The following is a 25,917-nucleotide window of genomic DNA, read 5'->3' as shown; positions in this document are numbered from 1 at the left end:
ATTAATTAGTGGCATACCTCCCCCTCCTCCCTCCAAAATAACATGTTTCTTCAAAGATCCCGAGCTAAATGTTGCTAAAAATAACAGAGGATGTAGTACCTTTTGCCAGATACAAAAAAAAGGCAGCATATTTTTGCCAAACAAAATCTGGAATTAAATTCAAGTCCCACATATGGATAAAAAGGATGTACAAACATATGTTAAAATATCTTATTTTCTCTACTGCCTGTGGAAGTACTGTCGCCAATTTTCGCCAAAATTGTGTCTGGAATACAAACTCTTTCAAATGCCTACAGTTTTTGTTTCTATGATTCTATAGAAAAAGAGATTTACAAGGGGAGATATGGTATCTGTAGCTGCTTATATATATGTACACCTCACCACATCACAGAGAGATTTATTTGGCTGTTGACCAATTTACCCAATGCAAAATTACACAATTCAGCTGTTACCTGTTCAGTCCAAGTGAAACCTCATTGAAGTTTAAATAATTTCTGACGTCAAATTAAATCTTCCAAAGACAGGATAGGATGTGCTTTGTGTTTGGCCATTTCGGGAGGTGGGGGGTGTGGGCTGGAGGGGAGGTGGGGGGTGGTATATGTGGCGAGGACCAAAGAAATCATTAAACCTTCCAAATAATCGGGTTGTATCCAAATCAACAGATTGTGTGTACGTGTTCCCCTTTCTCTCTCACTCTCTCTCTCTGTCTGTCTGTCTCTTAGTTATGAAATTAACTATGTATTGAGTATTAACATAACTTGCGGTTCAAGATGCTAAAGTGCCTTAACTGATAAATACCTGACAATGTGCACTGATCATTTTCAGGTTCGTTCACATCCATTTAAGGGAAGCTCTCACGTTGGGCATTATGTCGCGTCCTCTCATCCTCTTGAATATATATATATATATATATATTGCTTTAGTTACAGTGCTGCACAAAGGGGGAAAGGGGGGGGAGGAGATGGCAGAGATTGTGTTTCAAGCACTGTTTTCCTGCACAGCGGGTACTAGCGAGTCAATTGAAAGACGTTTCAGCCTTAGATCTTGATTTATTTTAATTATGTTTACAGTGAAGCAAGAGTCCGGAATGCCTGACATTGCTTCACTGATAAATCCCCCCCCCCACACACACACACACATTACAGGGGGGTGGGGGGTGTGATTAGTTATGATGCTAATGTCCGAATTCAGGTAAAAGATGAGAGAAAAGAGTAAACGGGTTGTTGAGTTGATTTTTATCTGTAATTTTTTTTGGGTGGGGGCGATTCAACAAACTTTGCAGTCAATCGTGTTCCTCATCATGCAAATTTAATTGGCTTCACAGCGAACTCAGGTTAACGCACTCAACGCAGACTGAAGGGCTCTGGAGGATTGCTCTCATTGCAAATCTATAGGGGTGAACTTCGTTCAGTCCCTACTCCAGTGTAAAAGTCAAACGTCAAGGGAATCGAATGGATTGTACGTGCAAAAAAAAAGGTGCAATCTCTCCAACAGGGAAACAGGAAGGTGGTAAATACCGTCGTGGTCAATTGTCATCTGTCCTGGGAAAGAAATAATAAAAAGTTGGTGTAACCGGATCTGCACAGCTTGCTATTAATAAAAGTTGATTTGCATTGCTCTTAAATGAGACCAGAGAATCAACTGGTTTGAGAAAAGGACGTGTCGTTAGCGAGGTCAGACCAGTGATGTAACTGTCGGATAATTTCTCTGTGACGATTATTTCAGCGCGTTTTAAAAATAATTACAGCTTTTTTTTAAAAAAAAGTACATCGCGTTCAAATACCAATTTTTTTTGTCTCCCCTCATGTTTAAAGCACTCAGCCAGAAACCAATGCTTATGCTGAGGCTAACACCATGTGCCCAGACTGACCAGAGCAGAAATGGGCCGCAAAACAAATATATTCCATCCATCCTAAGAGCAAACTTAACGACTGAAAAAAAAATCGCAATTCACCCCAAAAAAACGCACTCGCACACTAACGCGCAAAAAAAAAAGCGCCTGCAAAAACGAACTATTAGGAATTGCAATGGCGTGGAGAGAGAGAAAAAAATAAGTATAACCATGTCATATGAATTTTGAGAAAGTTGGTGGCAGATGCTGTGCAATGGAAACGCTTACATGTACTTTGGGAGTTGTGTTAAATAGGTGCAGTCGGATATTTTTTTATCCACTCAACGTGGATCTTTATTGACTTTAGTACGTGCTCTTGGACAATTCTGTTGTCCTTTGATATATCATGTGCCTTTGCACACTATATGAGCTTTTTATCACCCCTAACCCCCCCCCCCCCTCCCCCACCGCCCCCATCACCCCCTCTCCCTCTCCCCTCTCAACCTGCTTTGCCGAGATGCTGAATAGCAATGGATAGCCAAGCCATCACAACTATGCCCCGAGACTGATGATAGTTGTTATGGAAAGTGAATAAAACGTGTGATGTGGCAAGTTTCTCGTGTTCTCTCCATCTCGCTTCGGGGAGGTGAGAGAACCAGTAGATCAATACCGTGTCTTGCATGAAGTTCCCCGCAGCGGCTCCATTTCTCACCCTGGACGTTGATGCTAACTATCAATAACAATAACAGCCTGTCTCAGACAGAATTAAGGTCCTCTGTCCTGGATGTGTGTCTGGTGGCTGTAGATAAACATCTTGCCCCAAGACTGCAACAAATAAAACGTTTGAATCGCTCTGACCCTCAATTTATTTTTTTACCTTTCCCCCCCCCCCAAAAAAAATATTAAAACATTTTTTTCCGCCTGTAGCTTGGGTGAGACGAAACATCAGGGGCACCGAACGCACAAAATGGTTGCATTTGAAATCAGTGGTAACGAAACACGCCGAACACACGTCGCTGGATGTGCGAGTGATGATTCATTTGAAATTTGACATATTGCAACTCCGGAGGTGAAACGTACAAATGCGTTTGTTGGCTCGTAATAAACACCGAGCCCGTGTGTTTTTTAAAAAAGAAAGGAATAATGCATCTGGGGGGGGTGTATCTGGGGGAGGGGGGGAATAAAGAGGAAACCACATTTTCTTTAATGAAATTTGCTGCCCCTTAAATGAAATGCAATTAACTGAAGCAGAATTTGTTTTATCATTTGCCTGCACTGGGTGTTCAAGACTTTAAAAAAAAATCAACACCCAGTGAAATTCGTGTGTTTGTTTTTCTCCCCCAACACCCGCACTCCCCCCACCCACTCCCCCCACCAAAAAAAAATGTTTGTCTATATTTAAGAGTATGGAATATCAGCTGATGATACATGTATAAAATATGTAAATGTCGATCAAAGACACCAGGTGGTCCTTTATGCACACTCAGCTCAATCACACTCACACAAAGGTGAACGGGTTTACCTCTCCACAGGTGGGGTGTCCCAGTTATTCAGGGCAAAAGTATGTCTTATCAATAAGTGTTTGAAAGGGAGACAGGCGTGTTGGAGGGCCGCTGACAAACAGGTCGGCCAAAAGGCATCGAAAAAAAAATGTGTTCAGAAACAATCGAGTTAAAATCTTTTGCCTCATCTGGTTACAAGGTTAAGGAGTGTTCACTGGATTCGGCCCCACAACCCTCTGGTCATTCGGTGAAAACAACCATCATTTTTTCGGGGGCTGCTACTGTATTAAGTTGGAGCCCTTGGCTGACCCATATTGCTGATGATTCAATTATGTGGTCAAAACCTCTGTTCATGAGCAGTGATCAATTATGCTATGTCAGCAATAATCGAGGGTGATTCAATTGTCTTTCCCTCCTTGTATCGATTATTAGTAAATAAATCAGTATTTGGGGTGATGTCTGATGCCCACACAGCAGTGCCCCCCCCCCCCCCCCACCACCACCATCACACTCACTCGACATCCTGGCCCTGGGCTATCAGGAATAGGAGGCACGATCCATCACTCAAACTTATGAAGAGTCCCAGTGTTTTTTTTTAAGCCTTGTAGAGATATTTATTTGCGATGACTAAATAAGAAAGAGGCCTCTGATCCATCAGAACCTATTGGGAGTATTTTTTACACGTGCGATTTTGTTTGGGGTTGGGGAGAAGTTGCACACGGTATCAGTATTATATTGTCTGTTGAATAATCCTCATCAGTCTGCGCGCTCTTCTTACTAACTTGTTTATCATTTAAGGACGTGATCAAGTTGCAATTACGCGGTCATCACGGATCTGATGTTCAGAATGGGGGGGTGGGGGGGGGGGGGGTAAGATATTCTTTTGACATTCTGAGGATGTCAAGGTCGTAAATACCCGAAAGCCAAAGAAATTCCCGTTTCCCTCCAAGGCTATTACACAAATAAAAGTCAATTAACACAGCCGATTGTTCGGCAATATATACAGTATATATATATATTATATACATATATAATGGTTTAGATCATTTAGATAGGCTCCTGGATTATTTATCATCATGTAGGCGGGTTTTTTTTTCGTGTAAGTTTGTAAATTCTTGTGATTGTCGTGAAACTGCACTTGTATTCAGATTGTGGGGTTTAATAATCCTGCCCAAAAGAATCTAATTTAGATGGTCTCTCGCATGAGTGCACTGCAAATCATGCCCTGTTTACAGTCTCATCCACACACTCAGTTCAATTAACTCCAAATTGATTTTGCCAACTCGGAGCCTTAAAATATTAGAATCATTACAGTTTATCAAGAGTGTATTACAAGCTCAGTCAAACTCCAGGGAAACACGAGAGCTGTTGACGGATTCGTAGTTTGGTTGCTGCAGCATTTAAGAATCGAAATATTCTTTTTTTTCCCCAAAAGAAAAGACTTCTAATTTTCACGTGAGGAACACGCGTTCAATATTTTATCGCAAAGCTTTGGAAGATGATGCGTTTTTTTTTAAAAAAATGAACCAGCGACTCTTTGAGTATCCATCACTGACCAAAGTGCCTCGTTAAATATTCCGTAAAAAATAATGGCAACTCACGAACGACCTACCCACGTTATTATCTACATTCTTCAAAATCATCCCAACATGATAGCTTCGTTTGTCTTTCTAGTAAAATGTACTCTATAACATTTCAGAAAGGGGGGTGGGGGGGTGGGGGGGGGGATCTTCTTATTAAGGAAGAAATAACCGCTATTCCTAGCATTTGTTCCAAATGACGTTATTTCAAACAACTTTGAAATGCAATTAATTATTCACAATTATCCTTTCTTTTGAAATCGGAAATCAGTTGTCATGTGGACTTTTTTTTCATGGCATTTTTTTCCTGAGGCTTTCGTGCAAGATTTCCTCCTCCCACCGCCCCCCTCCCCCTCCCCCTCCCCCCGTACTCCCCCCACCCCCGACCCCTTATTTTTTTTCCATGGTTACTTTTGCACCGTTTATTTTATATATATCATATATATATATATAATCAATGGAAAAGCAAAAGTGTAAGAGTGGGCAATTCATTGCCTTAGCTTCCGATGTTACTGCAATATTTGACGCGTGGTGTTTTTTAAAAAACATTATTAGCTGATCCATTTTTCAGTGTTGTGTTTGTCAGATGCATGTTCACAATTCGAACATGTTGTGTCCAGCAAAAAAAAAACCCACACCAACCAAATATCGCTCTCGTTACTGACCAGAGGCGACACTCCCAAGAAACGGAAGCGAACCTGTCAAAAAAAAAAAAAGTTTTGTCCCTGATGGGGAGCGCTTGTGACTGGGACTGCTCGATTGGGGACGGATTTTAAACGTACTTGGCTTAAAAAAAAAGATGAAGTGAAATGCATTCAAATAAATAGCTACAGAGGTAACCATTAAGAAGAGGGAGATTTGACCAGAGCTGTTTTAAACGTTCTGGTTCACTTCGGGAGTGCTTTATCCACTGTCTGCGTTGCAGTTTATAAATCGTGAAAAGCATTAGAAAAGGGGGTAAATATTTAGATCCGGATCGTCCGGCTGTTTTCTTGCTGCAAACATATTATTTATTTATAAATAATACTTTGAACAGAGCATCGTCCCACCGCTGAGGTTTTCCACGACGCTCGTTTTGAGGGTAAAAAGTTCTTCGCGTAAAATAAATGCTCTTTTTTTTTTTGGCGTGAAATAAATTCTCTTTTTTTTGGGGGGGGCGTAAAATCAATTTTCTTTTTTTTTCCCCCAAAAAAAGTCTCGCGGTGATCGATGATTGACTTCGTTGCGGCTTCCCTGGTGTGAATGTGGGTTCGTTGGGTGAGGATCGCGCAAAAATGTTAAGTTTCTGATCCATCACAGGGCAGAAAGATGCCCATCCATCCCGCTTTATAATTTACAGCTTTTCTGCGCGTTTCGTGTGTGTGTCTGTGTGGTGTGTCTGTGTGTGTGTGTGTGTCTGTCTCTTGTGTTTTTTTTGTTTCCAAAAATAAAAGTGATCAGTTGCAGCCGAACTCCCCCAAACTAATAAGTTGAGCCATGGCGACGCTGTCTCCAGCGAAAACAGAGCTGAATTGATAGCGATCGCCAGGGTTTCACGACTGAAAGCTCAATGAACCAACGATGGCCGCAGCAGATCCCTGACTGACACTGAGAGCTGCCAATAAACGGGGGTGGAAGGGGGCGGAGGGGAGGGTGGGTGTGTGTGGGTGTGTGTGGGGGGGGTGTGTGGGCTCATGTTGCCCATCGCCCACCTCCAGTAGCCAATGGCAAACACCAATGCCACGCTGGCCCCGGTGTGTGGGCGGATCACAAGGACAGGGTCAAGCTCTCTCAGTGTGTGCCTTTAAACTTTCCACCAAGTTTAACGCTCTCTCTCTCTCTCTTCTCTCTCTTAAACCCCAAACCCGCTTGTCTTGATTTGTGGTTAGTGAGGGAAGTTGGGAGAGGAGGGAGGGAGGGGGGGGGTGGGGGGGTGGGATTCGTTTAGGAATAGATATTATTTGTTTTTAACATCAATCAATCAAAATCAATCAATCAATCAATCGCATTCATATAACGTAGCATTTATTTCCAGTGTCAGCAAACGGCAGCGCAGTGCGATCGCGTAAAAAAAACATACACGTTGCGTTCACCGACTCCAACGGGAGCGCACGTTACGCGTCGCTGCTCCGCAAGTGCAAAACGCTTAACAAATAATGTTGTCTTGTGTTGTGTTGTGTCGTGTTGTGCACTGATCTGATCCGATCTGATCTCTGCGACTCTTTATGATCGTTGGCCAAGTCCAGAAAGCAAATGAAAATGTGCGGTGTTTTTGCCGTCTTTTCTCTCTCTCTCTCTCTCTCTCTCTCTCTCGAGTTTCACCACTGGATTAAAAACTAAAGTGTTGAAGCCAAGGAACCGGCGGACGCTGCGATCTGATCACAGCAAAACAAAAATAAAGAGGGGCAAACGCACACGCCGCCCCTTCCGAAGGGCAGGCACAGGTCTAAGCCGAGGCTTTGGGTTGAGGTTGTCATCAGTCCCACCTAAAAGTCACACTTACGAAAGGTAGCAAACTTACCAAAGCAGTGCTGAGACTTGTCAACGTGCAGGTTATTTTTTCTCACTCTCTCTCTCTTTAGTTGGGGGTAGGGGGGGTGGGAAGGGGCAGGGGATGGGGAGAGAGGGGAGGTGGGGGGGGGGAAACAAATAAAACGTAATGATTTTGTCTTGTGATGTGCATTGATCAGATAGGCAAAGGGCAAAACACAAAAGCGAGCGAGCGAACGAATGTCTGGGAAATGGAAAGCAACCACACACACACACATACTCACTCACTCACTCACTCACACACACACACACACACAAAACCTGGCGTTTGAAATCATAAGAAGATCGATGCAAACCGCGCTCACATCAATTGCATACAATAAAATAAAAGTTCAGAGAGAGAGAGAGAGAGAGAGAGATACATCGGGAGCTTTTGTGTGTGTGTGTGTGTGAGTGAGTGAGCGAGCGAGCGAGTGAGAGAGAGAGTGTGTGTAAGAGAGAGAGACGGAGAGAAAGAATCGAGGAGGAGAGGAAGAGGAAAGGAGAGGGAAAGAAAGAGGAGAGAGAAAGAAGAAAGGGGAGGGGGGGGTGGTGGTGGTAAAAAGAAAAACTAGCCTTAGCAACCAAAAGGCGTGCAGATGCAACCTTAGCTGTGGGCGCGTTGCTATGAAGGAAGAAGGGGAGGAGGGAGGGAGGGAGTGGGTTGGGGTGGGGTGGGTGGGGTGGGGGGGGGGGTGTAGTTGGTGGGGTGGGGGGGGGGGGGGGTTGCTGCTTGTAATGCAGGTGCCGGGGCCCGGGCAGGCGATCACACATTCACACAGGCGGGCAGCCAGTCATTGGGTGAGAGCCCGGGGAGCAGCGCCGGGAGCCACAGAGCGCCAGCAAATCACAAGCTAATTGATTAAGTCGAGTAATTTGAATAGTCTTTAAGCCGGAGCTGGAGAGTTGCCAATCGGCTTTCAAGAAGCGGATGATTAATCGCAATGCATTATTGATAATCATAATTATACCCCCACCCCACCCACCCCCAAAACCCCCCCCCCCACCACCCCACCACCACCACATGCACACACACACACACACACACTCACTCACTCACTCACACACATACACACACACTCACTCACTCACTCACTCACACACATATATGCACAACGCACACACATGCGCACTGGAGGCGCCAGGGTCAATTTCCGTAATTTTGCAACTCCAGAATTAGTAATTTTTTATTCGCTTGCTGATGTATCAACCACCATGTCGCGTCGGAAGCAGGCGAAGCCGCAGCACATCAGGTCGGACCAGGATCTAACCTCCGCCGCCGCCGAAAACGGTGAGTCTTTCCGAAACGCAAAGTCGCCCAAGTTTTGCAGGAAAAAAAAACACACACACACACAGAGAGAGAGAGAGAGAGGGAGAGAGAGGGCTTTGATTGACGGGAGTGCGGAGGGTGGAAGGGGGGAAACTGGAGATTAACGTGTGTGTGTGTGTGTGTCTGTGTGTGTCTCTCTCTCTCTCTCTGTGTGTGTGTGTGTATCTGTCTCTGTGTGTTTTTTTTTGGGGGGGGGACTTCTTCGTTTTTTTCACGAGGTCTCTCCGATTGCACAGAAGTCACGATGCGCTCACTCGACCTCACTCATAACGCACAGGGAAACGTCGAGAGGGTACAAAAAAAAATTGCTGCTTAAAAGTACACGCTGCGCCCTCCTGATCTCTTCCCCCCCCACCCCCACCTCTTTCTCTCTCTCTCTCTCTCTCATACACACGCACACACTCATTCTCCTTCCCCCCCCCCCCCCCCACCACCTCCCTTCCCTCCCTCTATAGAATGTGCACACAAAACCCGCAGAAGTTTTTTTTTATTAATTTCATACCTTTATTGGCAGCGCGAAGCTCGCCTGTCCTGCGCGCACCACATGTCTCCCGTCTTGCAGAGAAGAGACGAGTCAAGTCAGCCCTCCTCTCATCTCCAGGCTCCCGCTGCTGGGATGGGTTTGAAGGACGAGGCAGGGATTCGGCTGAAATTATCGCCGAATGTTTTGATGGAATGAAGTCCCGCAAATAGACGAGGTTTAAAAATAACTCGGGACTGTAACGATGGCAGTGTGTGTGTTGTGTGTGTTGTGTGTGTGCGTTGTGCGGTGCGTGTGTCCCGATGTGACTTCACAGTCGGTGGGAACCAGCGAGTTACCTTTGGTAAAGGGAGAGGGGAAGGGAAGGGGGGGTGGGGGGGGGGGGGGGGGGGAGGAAAGTTCGCTCGATTAAAAACTGTGGGTATGTTGAGGTTTTTTCTTCTTTAATGTAAGACCGAATGCACAATTGCTAGTTTGCATTTTGCTTTTGGGGGTGGAATTAAAGAGAAAAAAACCAGCCCGACCAAAAGTGTTTTCTTTTTCAAATCCCCCTTTTTCCCCAAAAAAATATATTAATGGGACATTTACTCTGAAGCTCGAGTCAATTGACACATTGGGAAAGAGATAAGAGGGTGTGGGTGGGGGGGGGGACATTAACTATTCTGTTTCTCAGGGGGGTTTAGTGGATCATGGGCTGGTTTACTGTATTTTATTTACAGAATCCTTGTAGTTTATGCGAGAATGTTCGACATGTTTACACTTCAACCAAAGCTTTGCTATAAAAATCCTTATTTTTTTTAGGGTGGGAGGGTCCAATCTCTTGCAGTACTAACCTTTCTTTCCTTTCCCTGAGGAGTGGTGGTAGTGGTGGTGGTGGTGGTGGGGGGGGGAACCTTTACAAAATCTATCTTTGAGGCAGTTAATTGTTTGTGAAACACTGGTTTACGCAGTCGTGCTTTTTAAGAAACAATGTGAAGTTTGATCTCATTTATCTTGAAATGAGCTGACGGTATTTTGTGCACAAGTTTTACTGGGGTTTTGCAAAACATTTATTTGTTGGCTGGAATTTCACGAGAGAGAGAGAGAGAGAGAGAGAGGGAGGGAGATGATGGTCTGGTTTGCAAAATCAGATAAGTAGCAAATGATTTTTGTGTTCCCCTGTTGCCATTCTTGTCCATTTCAGAGGAGAGACTGGTTGTGACTTGTTAACAGTCCTGGGGTACAGGAAGCATCCTTTGGCTTTATGTTTCTGGATACTTTTAGGACGATTTTTGGACCGTAACTTGCGACCCATTTGCGAATCCCTCGAGCGCTCAGCCTTCTGCAAAAGCAACAAATTGCGCTATTAGGAAATGTGTAGGAGCTGACGTGCCATTTCGGATGTGTGTGACTCATCCTGATCTGTGAATAGAGCACACAGTTCACTCAGCCTCCTGAATCAACCAGAGATTTACTATTAAACCAGCCCAACATCACTCAACCGGGGTTATTCATTAAAACACTGCTATCACAACAACAAAAAAACACACCGCCTGACCGTGGGTATGTATTTTCCACTTTCTAACCCAAATTGTCATTGTTTTGATATAAAACAAACCTTCCAGGGAAAGGTCGTTTTGGCAGCGCAGAACTGTTTACACTTTAGCAAAGCGGTTCCAATTCCTTATCAGACAGACAAGACCACTTGTCATCCCCCCACCCTCCCCAAAACCCACTTTAATCTGAAAAAAAGAGGGTGGGTGATGGTTTTTCCTTTGGGGCTCTTAAGCTACATCGTTGCTTTTGCCCTAAAGAGATAACCCAAATTGCGCGATTCGCTGGGACATCGCATTCGATCTACAGGTGTAAACCAAAACGCACGTTGGAATTGTCGCTCTGGTTTTTTCGGGGCTGATATTTTTCTTCGGCGGTAATTTCCTGAAATGGTCGCCAGTTAAATGAGTTTTTAAATTAAAAAAAATAATAGAATTTGATCTCTTTTGGCTCCTTTCACTGAACGTAAATCGCATCCACCCTGAGTTCTCAGCAGCTCAGATAATTGGATGTGTTTTTTTGTGTGTGTTGTTGTTGAAAGCGCTTTCTCTATCGCATGTAACTTGGGGATCTCTTGAACAAACGCTGATATATTTTTTCTTTTAAAAAATAAATGCCTTTTTCTAAGAGAGAGCGTTTTTTTTTAAAAAAAAGCAAATAATCTTAATTTCCGACAAGATTTTCCCGTTAAGAGTTGTGTCTTTGATCAGTTGGTGCTTCTTAAGAGGGGATGTTTCGTGGCAAACGTTGCAAAAGGCAGAATTCAATTTAATGGGAAGATTTCACTGCAAAGGCGGCGCACACATTATTGTAGGTCTAATGTATTCGAAGACGAAAATTATAGCTGTAAAAGATAGTGAAGCTTGTTCAAGCATTGCAGGAGTTTGGCCGAATTCATGCCATTTTTACTTGTTTTGGAACTTTTTGGGGGGAGAAACTGTGGATTTAGTCCTTTTTGCAACCTGCTCCTTTTGTTATGTAAACTACACACGCATCTTTGATACATACACGCAAGTGCAGCCGTTGAGGTTGTGTAGTACAGTATATTTCTGGTGTAGATTTCCCTCGTACTCCTGCGTTGTGTACTGCATCCGTATCAACATCACGAGTTTCAAAAGATTTATTTCCGCAGCTTGTAATGTGGCAATTGGGGTCTTCAGTGTATCATAACTCTTTATTGTGCTCAGTAAAATTGTCAGGTCGGATGTTGCAGAAAAAGATGCAGAACACCATCCAGTTCCTTCCAATTGAGAGCAATAAGGTGTTTGTGTTTGGGGAGTGTTTGGCGTGCAATTAATTTTAAGAAATTGAGAGTTGGGGGGGGGGGGGGGGATAGGTTGAAAGTGCTGTTGGCACTATTGCTGGAGTGGAGCAATGTCTTTTAAGTGTTTTGTTTGTCCCTGGTTGGTAGTCTGTGCGCCTCCTTCAGCCGTTCTGTGCATGTTGAAAGCAAACCTGATTAAAAGAAATGTGAAGTTGCATTAAAGAATGTTTTTACTGTCCCTTTGCTGTAAGGATACTTGTAGTAGTTTCGGTACTTATCCCAGTGTTGTGCTAAATGACTGCATCTTGTTTGGTTCATGCAGTGGGAAGGAGCTAGGAGATACTTTAGTGTTCTGCTGTTTTAACCTTTGCCAGCCTCCCTCCATCCTAAGGTGACATAGTTCATAACACAAGATGTACTTCAGTACCTTTGAAATGACCCTAGAATTCAGTCTCACAGGCGGCTTGGCAGGATATAAGTAGTTTATTTCAGGTTTAACCTTATCAGTACTACATGAGCTACTAACCCCTTTCCCCTTGAATGCCAGACCCCTGATGAGGTGATTGACGGCTAGTTCCCACGGCACAGTTTTGCCATACCTACACCAGGGATTCAGTTTCTTGTCACATTGCCAATGTTTATGCAGCCAAAGCTTGCATGTAGCCTAAAGCAGAAATACTTTGCGTGTGAGTAGAACAGTAGTACTGAAAAGTTTTTTTCCCCCCTCTCAGTTAGCTGTTGCAACTGGTACCCCATCTAGTGTTCATTCTCATCCACCCACATTTTCATCTGAATGCCAGAATTATTTCATAATTTAGTCTCAGCTGTAAAACGGCACACCGTGGGTATTTTGACATGCTTTTAAAATTTAGTTCAAAGATATAATTGAATGATTGTCCGTTTGGGGAATACCTTCCAGTCTTTTTTCAGGGAGTGAGTTCTAGTGGAAATGAAATAGAAAGAACAGAAGAATTGCCCTTTAAATGAAATAAATTGCTTTTGCAGGCATTTCTCTTCTCCTGCAGCACATCCATAACTTCCATGCAACCTTCTTTGCTGTTGCTTTTAATTTATTTTAAGCTGTGTTTTTCTGAAAGATAAGTAACTGATACCTAATGAATGTATTTTAGTGTGTAGGGAAGAGCATTCTTAGCTGTTATACTTACATTGCCTTTCAGCACAAATTTTGAACGTCAACTGTAGGATTTTTAGTTTAACGATCCATAATTCTAGAGTTTTATAAGCACACAACAAAATTCTTTACTTGTGTGTACATCCAGTGGTGATGAATATTTAATAAATGCATGCCACAACTGAGCTATTCATGAAAGACATATGCCTGAATTTATTTTCATTCATTAGTATCGATATATAGGGAAATTGTTCTAAACAAAGTATATCACTGTTTGTTTGGATTATTTTGTAGCTCTCACAGTCAAAATTTATCTTGGACTTGAATTACTGAAGAACATATTTCTTCACAAAGATTTTTTTTAATGGTGCAGTAAATCCAAATTGTGATTCAGTTTTGTTTTTGTTTGTTTGCCATCTATAAGTCAAAGTGTATGGAATAAAATTGCTTTCTCTCTTTCAATGAATATCCTGTCTTATCATTATTGTGACTTCACAAACAATTGTAATTCAGTGCTCCTTTTGCTCATTTCTAAGAAATGCGGATAAGATAGGTTTCTACCAGAATTAATATTCCAGTATTGAATAATATCACTAATGATAGCTTCAAACCACACTAAGCTTGTGGTTCTGTGCTTCTAGACTTCTTCATGCTAAGTTACAAAACCGATGAAGTGAGTCTTGTGATTTCCCACAGTAGTTATTTAGTTTGTATTGGGAATTATTTGTTTAAGCACAGCTGACCAAGCAAAAGGTTTTAGAGTGTCTTTGTGTTTTGATAAATGTGATCTAGTTGAAAAGTATTTTTTCTCTACATGGGGAGTCTTAGCGGGACATATAGACTGGATGGTAGAATGTTTTAAACTGCAAAGCATTCCAAAATAACTCGAATTGCTGTTTGTAAAATGTCTTTGAAAAACAATACATGGCATTATATATATATATAAAATATATATGTTGGAAAAATGTTCTTTTTCTTCACAACTGTTTATTGGACAGAAGAGCTGTAGCTCAAGCGTGCATGTGTAATTTATGTAACAGACGAATCAAGCAGTTTAGAAAAAATCCATCATATATCAATGTCATTTTCTCAAGCACAGATGGCTTTGTGTACTTAAAAACTTAAAAATTGAGCCAGATGCCAGATAAATCTTTCACTTGTTACTTTGGTGTTCCTTAGATCCATTGTATTTTGGTTTCCTTCCCTCCCTTCGGGTGTAATCACCCAAACTAATTTTTAAAAGTTGACATCATAAATAGTTTACTTAAAATTTAAAACCCACACACAGACAACAATTCCTACACAATTCCAATTGTGCCCAGTGAATAAAATTGATATGATCTAACTGTGCATTTTGGATTTGACTTTTATATACCAATACGTAAAATTTAAAAACTAGAGCTCCGCAGGTCACAGAATGACAACTTTGTAAGCATTAAAAGTGAATGTACTGCAAGAGATGACATTAACAATCATTGTTCTGAATGTAACCTTATGGAGACTTAGCAGTGTGCAATTGAACCACATTATTTCAGATGATCTCCCCAATATCTGGAATTAATTGTTCCCGTGCTTTGCTATGGACTTGGATCCTGATGTCATGGCAACTTTCTATTATCTAATTCAGTGGTAAAGGGAAACATGCAGGCAGATAATCCCTGAATTAAACAAGATCAGCTTTCTGGGCCTTCCCTGATGACCACACACCATTGTGAGACAGAAGTTGCTGTCCTCACGCTGAGCAAACAATAGGGAGCCATCCTGTCCTTGAAAAGGATGAAGTGGGTTAGAAGGCTGAAATTTTTGTTTGATTTGCAAATTAATCCTCAGTCTGATGAGAAATGCAAGCAACCAGTGCGAATGAGAAAGGAAGTAAAAGGATTTCTTTGCAAATGGTCTGAGTGAGGGCAATTTGCTTATCAATAAATCACATTTAGCAACTAAATGTTTCAAATTAACACAAATATTTCCAACTGTGCAGACTGCATGATGCTTGTCAAAGACCTTTCCAGAAATCTGTGGCACTGGCAAGTACTGTATAACCCAATAACCTCCAAAGCTTCTTTGAAGCATTTTAATGCTCAAGATTGGTTAGGTTACTGCACAGAACAAGCTTTCTTTCACTCCAGACAGCATCTTTTAAGGACACACGTTCGCTCATTTATGGGTGGATATAGGTCATATATTAACAAAACAATGGAAAGAACGTCCATTATGTGTTTGTTACCCAAGTAAAATATCACGGAATGATTGATTTAGCAAATTAATAAAACAGTCGTATCATTCTGTAAATTGCAAAAGACATTTAAATTTAGTAAAATTGTGTTGCTTTTTGTTTGCCTTCGTAGTTTGCATGTTTGTATGTGGTATGTGTGTTTGTGTTTCCCATAGTCATTAATGATTGCTAACTTCGTTTCTGTCCACTGGTGTCTTAAGTACTATCAGAAGTGGATTGTTTGGAGGACCAGGTGGCACAGTGATAACACACTGACTGTCCTTTCACCTCTGGAAACCGTGTTCCAATCCAAACCAGATTGAACACTCCCTTTTTATTCGAGCTGTTAAAACCTTACTTAAAAAGAGTTTGAGAAGTTTCAGCTCAGTTTCTGAATGGGTACAGTGCAATGGGACAAACCTGCCTTTAATTTAGCACTAAATGCAAAATCTCTTTCAAGGAAATTTATAAGGTAGGGGCTGGTATTGGGATGTAAAACAAAATCACATTTGTACAATGGAGGAGTTTTTTTCTGCTGATTGAGATTTAAGATGTGTCGATAGGAAAGAATAGAGGAAGATTTACCTTGCCTCTGGGCTGGCACCGGGAGCAAAAGGGGAAGAATTGTTCCTGTAACTGGCAGCCAGCAGCTTGCTGATTGTGATGTGATAACTTTGTAGAAAAAAATGATGGGTCTTTTTCTACATGTTATTCTCCCTTTTGTGTCCGGAGTAGTCAACTCCTGAAGCCAAGCAAATGGCTCAAGCCTCATTAGGTAATAGGAGGTACACAAGAGCAGCTCAAAGATGACTCTTCGCTTCCCTGTGAGGATATGTGGCTCAGTGGTTAGAGCACTCGCTTTGCAAGCGAGAGACCTGAGTTCAATTCCAGGCAGGGCGAAACCTTGGGCAAGTTTCCTTACTCCACACGCCTAATAATAATCCCTCCAAAAACCAAAAACAATAATAAAATTGGTCATTTTCAATCTACGACTGTTTGTGGGTCATTGCTGTGCGCAATTGGCTGCCGCGTTTGCCCACAAATATACAGTCAATTCACTTTACAGTGTGTTCTGTGAAGCGCTTTGGGACGTCCTCCTGACGTGAAAAGCGCTATATCAAATGCAAGGAAGGATTACTATATGCCCTGTCTCTGCCCTGCACGTGCTCACAGTGGTACGGCAGTACAGAAATAATAATAATAATAATCCTTGCATTTGTGGGTGAAACGCGGTAGGCAATTGCGCACAGCAGCGTCCCACAAACCATTGTGGATTGAGTGACCAAATTATTATTTTAATGATTACTTGACAGGCATTACCATGAAGTGTTATAATATTAATGGAGAATTTAAGATGCTCTGGTTCTTACAAGTGCTTCTCCAACGTTCTGAGTCAGTGAATTACAGAAAAGATAAGCGATTGACGATTACTTATATTGTGAAAGTGTGGTATACACTTAAATGTTGCATGCATTTGTCTCGTTCTGAAATTTTATGAAATATTCTTTGAAACAATTTCTAAAATTTACTTGCAGACTCGCTATACAGGTTTATAATTAAAAAAAATTGTTCGTAGGACCAAAGATTAAAAGTGTAATTTCATAATTTATGACTTTTTAAAAAAAAATCTAATCTCTTCAGAATTTTCATATGCTTTCATTTTTAAATGTAAAATGTGCATTGTTATAACGTGCATCAATATTAATTGCTATAGGTTCAAGTACAGAAAAGTGAATAGATTGGCAGCGTATCCATTTTTTATTGCAAAGCAGACTGGTATCAACTCAGGAAAACATTGTACCATATGAAAACTGCCTTATCTTGGGGTTTTATACCAGTCCTATAATTGTAATGTAGCTGTATGTATGTTGTGCCCGGTTTGGTTCGAAAGAACCTTTGATCTCCCTACATGTCTCCAGGCAATAAAAGACCCAGTGTGGTGAATTAGTTGCAATGTTGGTGTCCCCTCTTTGCACCTGTGTTATTGGATTTAAAAGGTCAGAGGTCTATAGCAGTGTAAACATTGTAGACCTTCGGATTGGTACCCAGATTAGCCTGCCAGATACTAATGTAAATAAACACGGCAATAGAAATGTATTATCTTTTGGCCTTCCGAATAAGCAATAATATACCCCGAATTTCAGCTGCCGGTGAACTAACGGGTTAACAATTTTCTATAGTTATTTTAAGAGCTCAACTGTACCGGGTTTTTAAAACGGCTTTGTCAACCAAGGTACTGAATCTTTAAAGCATGGCATGCAATATTTGGGTGAAAAAAATAGCCTTTTTTCAGAATTTGGTGCTTTTTTTGTGGGGGGATGGGGGAGGAACGGGGGAGGGATGGTAGGAGAATCACAACATCATTTTGGTTATACAGGATATTGAAAAAATAATGTGTCATGAATAATTACAGAGCTCACCATCTGCCTTATGTAAAACAAAATCACAACTTTGAAACTCTCGGTGTATCAAGATCTGAAAGACTAGGTAGTGACCATGCTACAAGTTGGATCCCACCACCCCTATCCCCTGACTGATGTCAGGTGACACGGCCTCTGTTTCTCCTGTCACCTACTGATTGGGATCCGAGTGACGACAAATTGGTTCAGTGACAGGGAGTGAACTGTCAAAGACCGATCTTATTCTACTAGAAATGAAGAAAGTTGACAGTTGCTGGAGATTCTTAACGAGTCCTTCAAATACTTGATTTGTACTCAGTAGACAAGGCGACAATGATGGGTATGAAATATTGGAAATCAATATTTTCTATGGAATTTCATTAAGCTTCAATGACTTTAATCCATAGAATTTTGTATTTTGATGGATTGTCTAAGGGAAGTAGTTCACTTAAGATTTAGTGAATGATGGAAACCACATGCATAGCTTTACAGATATTCATTTTAAGCATGATCTGTGTTGTAGAAACATTGATTTTTTCCCCCCACCCTGCACCTCTCTTTCCTTCCATGTCGCATTTTTGATGAGGGATTGTGTGTCAGTTTATTCACTAATCTCATGTTCTTTTTAATTTTCTAGGAGCTGCAGGAGAAGGGCACAAGGAACGAGTCACTAAGAATGGGGATGCTCACGTCTGTGGTCGGTGTTGTGCGGAGTTCTTTGAACTGCCCGATTTCCTTCATCACAAAAAGAATTGCACTAAGAAACAACTGGTTCTGATTGTAAATGAAAACTCAACAGCTCCGTCAGAAACGTCCGCTCCGAGATCTCCTCCCGATAATCCCGTTGAACAAACAAATGACAAGATTGATAACGCGAGTCAAGTAGACTGCAATGCATTAGAGCATAAAAAACTTGACCAAGAAGAATCCATGGAGGTGGACACTTCCAGCATCACTAACAACTGTAACGTTAGCAGTTCCAATGGTAATAACAATAGTAATACAAGCAGTAATTATCCTACAATGGGTACCGTGGCTGTCACAATACCTCTACCTCATATAGGTGATCTAACAGCTCTGGGAAATTTCTCAATGCTAAACAGTAATGTGATCATTGAAAATCTTCAAAGTACGAAAGTGGCAGTAGCCCAGTTCTCCCAGGAAACCAGATCTAACGGTGGATCAAACAGTAAAGTTGCTGTTCCAGCTCTCATGGAACAACTACTGGCTTTGCAACAACAGCAGATACACCAGTTGCAGCTTATTGAACAAATCCGTCACCAGATAATCTTATTGGCTTCCCAAAATGCAGAAAGTCCACCAACGGTCAACTCTTCCCAAGGTACTTTAGGAACTGGTGTTAACCCCTTAACCACACTTAGTTCACATCTATCTCAGCAGCTTGCTGCAGCAGCTGGGCTAGCACAGAGCCTTGCCAGCCAATCTGCCAACATTAGTGGTGGGAAGCAACTCCATCTACCTCAGAGCAGCCCTGGAAGCACCACAGCTCAGCCTGGCAGTACTTCTCCTCCAAAATTAAATACATCTTCGCTGTCCAGTACCATCCAGCCCTCTGAAAATATGTCTGCAAATACCATCAATGGGTCTCAGTTAATCGGTCCTTCAGTAACAACAGCATCCATACCAGCTCTTGGAATTAGCAGTTTACTAAGTCCTGCATCCAGTTTGTCCAGCTCACTGCTACCTCAGTCCTCCACCTCCACTTCTGTATTTTCCAACCCTCTGTCGAACATTGAAACAACTTCAGGAAACCTTGGCCCTCTGACTGCCCTGGCGAATCAACGGAAAGGCAAGCCACCGAACGTGGTAGTGTTTGAAACTAAAAGCAGCTCTGACGAGGCTTTCTTTAAACACAAGTGCAGGTTCTGTGCTAAAGTGTTTGGAAGTGACAGTGCCTTGCAGATCCATTTGCGTTCTCACACTGGAGAGAGACCTTACAAATGTAACATATGTGGTAACCGATTCTCTACAAAAGGAAATTTGAAAGTTCACTTTCAGAGGCATAAAGAGAAGTACCCCCACATTCAGATGAACCCCTATCCAGTCCCAGAACATTTGGACAATGTTCCAACAAGTACAGGTATTCCCTATGGAATGTCTATACCACCTGAAAAACCTGTAATGAGTTGGCTGGATAGTAAGCCTGTATTGCCTACATTGACCACATCCGTTGGCCTGCCACTCCCATCGACTATATCAGGTTTGTCTACTCTTATCAAATCAGAGGAGAGTCAGTCTATCTCAGTTAACCCGTTTTCCGGCAGCCCTCCTGGCTCAGTTAAGAGTGACTTGGGAGCAACAGAGCATTCCGTAAAAAATGATCTTCTAGATGAAGTGGAAGAAAGTGCTTCACCTACCTCAAATGGTAAAGTAGATGAAAACACACAATCAATTAATTCTGTCACCAGCTTGGCTGTCCCTGTCAGCTCGAGTGCATCTGATTCAGGCCTAAGTAGTACTTCTGCTTTTACAAGCCCTCTTATACCACTCATGTCAGACCCATTTAAGTCAAAGTTTCCATTCGGAGGTCTCTTGGATTCCTTGCAGGCTTCAGAAACTTCCAAACTGCAACAGCTAGTAGAAAATATTGACAAGAAGATGACTGATCCCAACCAATGTGTCATTTGCCATCGAGTTCTTAGTTGCCATAGTGCACTGAAGATGCATTACCGAACACATACCGGCGAGAGGCCCTTCAAATGTAAAGTCTGTGGCCGTGCGTTCACCACTAAGGGAAACCTGAAGACCCATTATGGTGTTCATCGTGCCATGCCACCACTGAGAGTTCAACATTCTTGCCCAATTTGCCAGAAGAAATTCACAAATGCTGTTGTGCTGCAACAGCACATACGAATGCATATGGGAGGCCAGATTCCCAATAATCCGATTGTTGACAACTACCCTGAATCTATGGAATCTGACACGGCTTCATTTGAAGACAAAAATATCGACGATATAGATGACTATTCAGATGAGAACATGGAAGACTGTCCTGACAGTAGTGTACCGGATACACCAAAATCTGCAGAGGTGTGTCGAGGCATTCTGTGCCCTTCACCATTGCCACTGGAAATGTCCAGCATTGCAGCTCTTGAGAATCAAATGAAAATGATAAACACTGGACTTGTTGAGCAGCTTCAAGCAAGCCTCAAGTCAGGTGAGAATGGATCAGCCGACGGAGACCATATGACTAATGACTCTTTTTCATTGGTAGGGGATATGGAGAGCCAGAGTGCTGGAAGTCCTGCTATTTCAGAATCTACCTCTTCCATGCAGGCCCCTTCCCCAACCAACAGCATCGCAGATAGTCGTAGGTCAAAGTCGCCAGGCTGCGAAGAGAGACAGCATGGAACTTTACTGTCTGATTTATCCATCTCAGTGTCTCCAGCCCATGCCAATGGTGGTGCCTTGGACTTGACTTCTAGTAACACTGAACGAATAATTAAGGAAGAAACTTTAAGCATGCTGTTTCCCAGTCGAGAGCGGGGTAAGTTGAGAAACACATCTTGCGATATCTGTGGCAAAACATTTGCTTGTCAGAGTGCCTTGGACATACATTACAGAAGCCATACCAAAGAGCGTCCATATATTTGCACAGTATGCAGTCGTGGCTTTTCCACTAAGGGTAATTTGAAGCAGCACATGTTGACACATCAAATGCGGGACCTTCCATCTCAGCTGTTTGAACCCACCAACTCTAATATAGGTCCTAATCAGAGCTCTTCAATTGTGGCTGCCAACACTTTGACATCCCTAATCAAAACTGAGGTCAATGGTTTCATGCATGGCTGTTCTCAGGACAGTAAGGATCCACCTGCTAGCCTTATTTCATCAGGGCCTCTTCCTCTGTCTGTATCTGCTGTCTCGCCTGTCCTGCCAGCCCCACAAAGAAGAACTCCGAAACAGCACTACTGCACAGCATGCGGGAAAGCTTTCTCCTCCTCCAGCGCTCTGCAGATACATGAGAGAACGCATACTGGAGAAAAACCATTTGCTTGTACTATTTGCGGAAGAGCTTTTACCACCAAAGGCAACCTAAAGGTACTTTTCCCAGATCATAGTATCAAAACTTGTTGAATTAATTAAAATCACGTCAAAATCAATCTGAAACTTAAGTGCAGTATTTTTTAAAATTCTCAGATATTAAACAAGGTGGAGGAAGTGGGGAGAGGATGAAGGCAAATTCACAATGTGTGCACTTGTTCTTAACTGATTTAATTCAATGTTAGTTTCATATTAAGAACTAAACCGTGCAATTTTACTTGTATCTATTGAAGCAACATATAGATATAGGGAAAAATATTTGCGTGCACTAAAGATTGCTTGCGAAAAATGCTGCATAAAGAAAGTGCCTTTCCATTAGCATTTGTACAAGTGCACAGTAATATACTGTAGTAACATTTGAAGTTAATGTTTCATCCCAAATTAAATTCCATTGGAATGAACAACAAATGCTCAGGACAGTAAAATAAATACATGTGATACAAAGCTGATTTGAGGCCAGTTAGTGGATGAATAACCAATACACCCCAATGACCTCTGCACACAGCAATAGGTCAACTCTGGACAACAGGCTTTGTCGTTTTTGTAAGTTGTCTTGTTTGCAGAAAATTACTTTTATCTATAATGTTAGGCTCTGAGTTTCTCTCGACTGGAATTCTTGAGGTTGAATACTAAGACTCAAATGGCGTCCACATTCAGATTCCCCCCTCTCACTTCCTGTCCCCCCTCCCTGTAGCGAGTTTGGCTTTTTATGAGTTGATGAAGGAAAGGGCTCTGATGAATGTATTTGGCAATTCTGTATATTCATATATATACTGGCCTGCCTAGCTTATGAAGAAGAATGGTGTAGATACTGAGCATTTGGGAATGAGGAAACCCAAAAAAGTCTTAGAACTACAACAAAATAATTGTGCACATATGAGAACATTCAAAATGCAAGTTATTTTCTTAGAAAAACAAATCTAAATTCCATATATGATTAATAATACAATGAAGACCTGCAGCTTTTATTCATCATTTAATTAATAATAGATTTATTATATTCCCAAGAAATGAAAGGATCTCTTATTATCGATAATGGAGTAACTTAACATGTATAAACACGACTTACAGAAAATTAAATGTACTTCTGCTTGGAGCTTAATTTAAAAGAGATATTGAGAACTCTAAATGTGTGTAGATTTCGTCTGACAAAATATTTCTCTTGGGATCACTCTAGTAATATGAGAGGAATAATAACCTTCAGCGCCTTCTCTATGGACAGTTCTCTCTGATGAGCAATCAGATTGACAAGTAAAGGATATTTTATCCCCAGCCTGAAAAGAATGTTTATTTGTAGAGTTAGTGATGTCAGTTGTAATATGGGTTATCACAAAGAAACAGAACAGAGCAGTCCAGGCAGTTCATGTTTATCGTCCCACAGCTCCATGCGTTATTAGAAAGGATTATTACTTGTGAAGATCATGAAATGTGTACAAGGTATCAAGTACGCAGTGGTCTGGTTTGCATGACTTTACTTAGCCCAACTCATTTTTGTATTGCAGGTTCATATGGGGACCCACATGTGGAACAGTGCTCCTGCAAGGCGAGGGAGGCGTCTTTCGGTGGATGGGCCCATGGCATTCCTCGGAGGGAATCCTGTTAAAATCGCAGAAATGTTTCAGAAGGATTTGGCTGTTAGGGCTCGTGATGGAGACCCTTCGTTTTGGAACCAGTATGCAGCTGCACTAACGAATGGCTTAGCAATGAAGACCAATGAGATTTCAGTGATTCAGAACGGTGGGCTTCCTCCAAACATCGCCAGCCTCGGCAACGGAGGCAGTTCACCCATCAGTGGTTTAACGGGAAGCATGGAAAAGCTTAACAGTACTGAACCTAATGCGCCTCTAGCTGGTCTGGAGAAAATGCAAACCACTGAAAACGGAACACACCACAGATTTACCTGTTTTGTGGAAGACGACAAAGAAATTATATCAAACTAAAGCGACAGCGAACATTCCCAACAATGGAAGCAATCTGGAGGCGTCTTTCAAGGCCAATGGACCACAGTGTTGTGAGAACACATTTTGTACAATGCCTAACTTTTAGTGTTGTATGAAAAACTTATTTATTAGTGATAACCTTGCTTTGCAAACCAATTGCAAGTGTAAACTACTGGTCTCCAGCATCTTGACCAATATACTAATGGACTAGAGTGCTTTAAATATGTTGTAAGGTTTCCAGCATTTGCAGATCTGTTAGGTGATTTTTGGCCCTGGCATTAACTTATTTTATGATTTGTGAGTAAACTAGTTTTAACATGATTGGTGTTGATGCAATGCCTCAGAAACCATTTGATCCCTAAGAAAGTTCTGTATATAATGTAAAGTTTTGGTAATCTGCTGGGGGTATTCACCAGCAGTCATTTGTTCAGTCATACCTTCCATTAACGAGGAAAAACTGTAAATTGCAGAATTGGAATTGAATGTTGATCCCATTGTTCTGTGGACAGTTTACCTTTTACTGTTTTTAACACCATGTGAGATTGCAAAAAGCTTTTTTTGTAGGTTTAACATTTCTTTTTGTTTCTAAATGGTTCTTTGTATTGTGCTTTTTACTTACGTCATCCAGAGATATTGATGAGTTGAGTAAAAAAAATGAGCACGATGGTCATAGAGGGAAACGCCTGTTATTGTACCTTAAAATAAAATAAAAAAAGATTTCTGCCCCATAGGTATATTTAGTATAGAAGAAAAAAATGTGCTGGACTTTCACATTGCTGCTACATAAATGCATCTTTTGAACAACTTTGAAGGGAGTAATATGAAGCTATGTAGATTGTCTTGTGTATGTGTGTGTTTATATATATATATACATTATATATATATATTTATACATCTCATAATGACATCTGTTTAGGGAAATCATTAATGTATATACTGTACCGGTACGTTGCTTAAGACGAGGCTTCATCTTCACCTACAGACAAGAGATAGTGTTTTATTGTGTAATAATTTTGTATTAGGTATGGAAAAAAAACCTTGTGACTGATATATGCACTTTCTTGGAAAGCTGGAAGAAACAATCCAGTTTCACTAAAATTTAATACCTACTAACAGCTGAGGTACTGTAATTCTTACTCATTTAATCAAATACATGAGTTTTGCAACAGCCATCCTTAATGCGTGTGTTTTTACTTTCTCTCCTTATACTCCCTTTTGAGTCTCCTGCAGTAGCTTTGTAGATGTAAACTGTATTCGAGCATCAATAGGTGAACCGAGGCTTGAGAGGTAAGTTTCCAGTTGCAAGAGTTTATATAATTTATTTTTGAAATAAATGTGTTTTAATCAGGAAACTAGTCTCCAAATTCACTGATTCCTAAGAGTTCACTTACCAACGTAATCTTAAGAGAATTCTGTTTGGAATTGCATCACACTGGATTCTATTACAGTATTTCACACGCCTTGCGCAATTGGGAAGAATTCTTTGATAAGACCCTCATGACGTCTTATAATGTCATAAGAGGCAACAAAAAGTACAATACAATCGGGAGCAATTTATGTTGACATCGATGTATTGAATGCATATAGTGCAAGGGTAGTTCTGTGAGCCAATATACCCCAACATTAAATATCATTCAGCCATCCAGTGCTATCTGTAATGTAAACGTCTGGGTGGCAGACTGGATGCACAACGTATGGGAAACGTGAAGCCTTTCCTGTGTACCCCCAACAGGAAAGTGGGGCTGCATATCAGTGCATTGGTCAATCTCTGTATATACCCTTAGCGTTGGAGATCAGGGCAGCGATGACACAGAAATTGTTTCACTTCTAAGTGGAAGGCAGTCCCTCTCACAAGCGCTATGGAGGTTGCACTGTGTGGGATGTCTGGCAACTTAATCAAACTGCGTTTTAATATTGACCCAATTGATTGAGGTCTATTCGTTGGCTTTCTGCAAGCAGGGGGGTTAGGGGGGTGGGGGGGGATTGCCCAGATTCCTTTCTCCAAACGCCCCCCCCTTTTCCTCTTGAAAATAATTCTGAGTGCAGTTTCTCAGCAAAGAGGAAAAGACGAGGAGGTCTTATTGACGGCCCTTTTTCCAGCTGTCTCCCACTCGCCGTTCGCACAGTATTGACATCG

The 25,917-nt window shown here is 41.7% G+C and overlaps 1 protein-coding gene and 1 long non-coding RNA gene across 3 annotated transcripts; one reads left to right on the top strand and one right to left on the bottom strand.

Moving 5' to 3' along the window:
• Positions 1-1,134: 1,134 nt before the first annotated feature.
• On the bottom strand, positions 1,135-9,558 carry LOC103176086. The gene is made up of 3 exons (XR_487562.1): positions 9,254-9,558; positions 7,414-7,468; positions 1,135-1,541 (listed from the first exon to the last, which is right to left on the bottom strand). It is a non-coding gene; the product is annotated as an uncharacterized LOC103176086 (long non-coding RNA).
• Positions 8,552-24,950, top strand: sall1a (spalt-like transcription factor 1a). Of its 2 annotated transcripts, none has more exons than XM_042340316.1 (3): positions 8,552-8,712; positions 18,413-21,837; positions 23,343-24,950. In XM_042340316.1, the coding sequence occupies exons 1-3, from the start codon at positions 8,637-8,639 to the stop codon at positions 23,778-23,780; spliced, it is 3,939 nt and encodes a 1,312-aa protein (XP_042196250.1). In that variant the 5' UTR covers positions 8,552-8,636; the 3' UTR covers positions 23,781-24,950. The 2 variants fall into 2 exon arrangements, with proteins under 2 accessions (XP_042196250.1, XP_042196251.1); XM_042340317.1 differs by having other exon boundaries at positions 18,413-21,283; positions 23,343-23,498.
• The last annotated feature ends 967 nt before the right edge of the window (positions 24,951-25,917 follow it).

This window comes from Callorhinchus milii, unplaced genomic scaffold (assembly GCF_018977255.1).
Source record: "Callorhinchus milii isolate IMCB2004 unplaced genomic scaffold, IMCB_Cmil_1.0 Scaffold14, whole genome shotgun sequence".
Lineage (NCBI taxonomy): Eukaryota > Metazoa > Chordata > Chondrichthyes > Chimaeriformes > Callorhinchidae > Callorhinchus > Callorhinchus milii.
This window is presented reverse-complemented; position numbering and strand designations above follow the sequence as displayed.

What these genes read in the sequence shown, in the direction of transcription:
- sall1a (XM_042340316.1), top strand. Translation starts at nt 8,637, where the DNA reads ATGTCGCGTCGGAAGCAGGCGAAGCCGCAGCACATCAGGTCGGACCAG. An exon ending in CTCCGCCGCCGCCGAAAACG is followed by an intron (nt 8,713 to 18,412) that starts GTGAGTCTTTCC and finishes TTAATTTTCTAG; the next exon opens with GAGCTGCAGGAGAAGGGCAC. An exon ending in CCACCAAAGGCAACCTAAAG is followed by an intron (nt 21,838 to 23,342) that starts GTACTTTTCCCA and finishes TTTGTATTGCAG; the next exon opens with GTTCATATGGGGACCCACAT.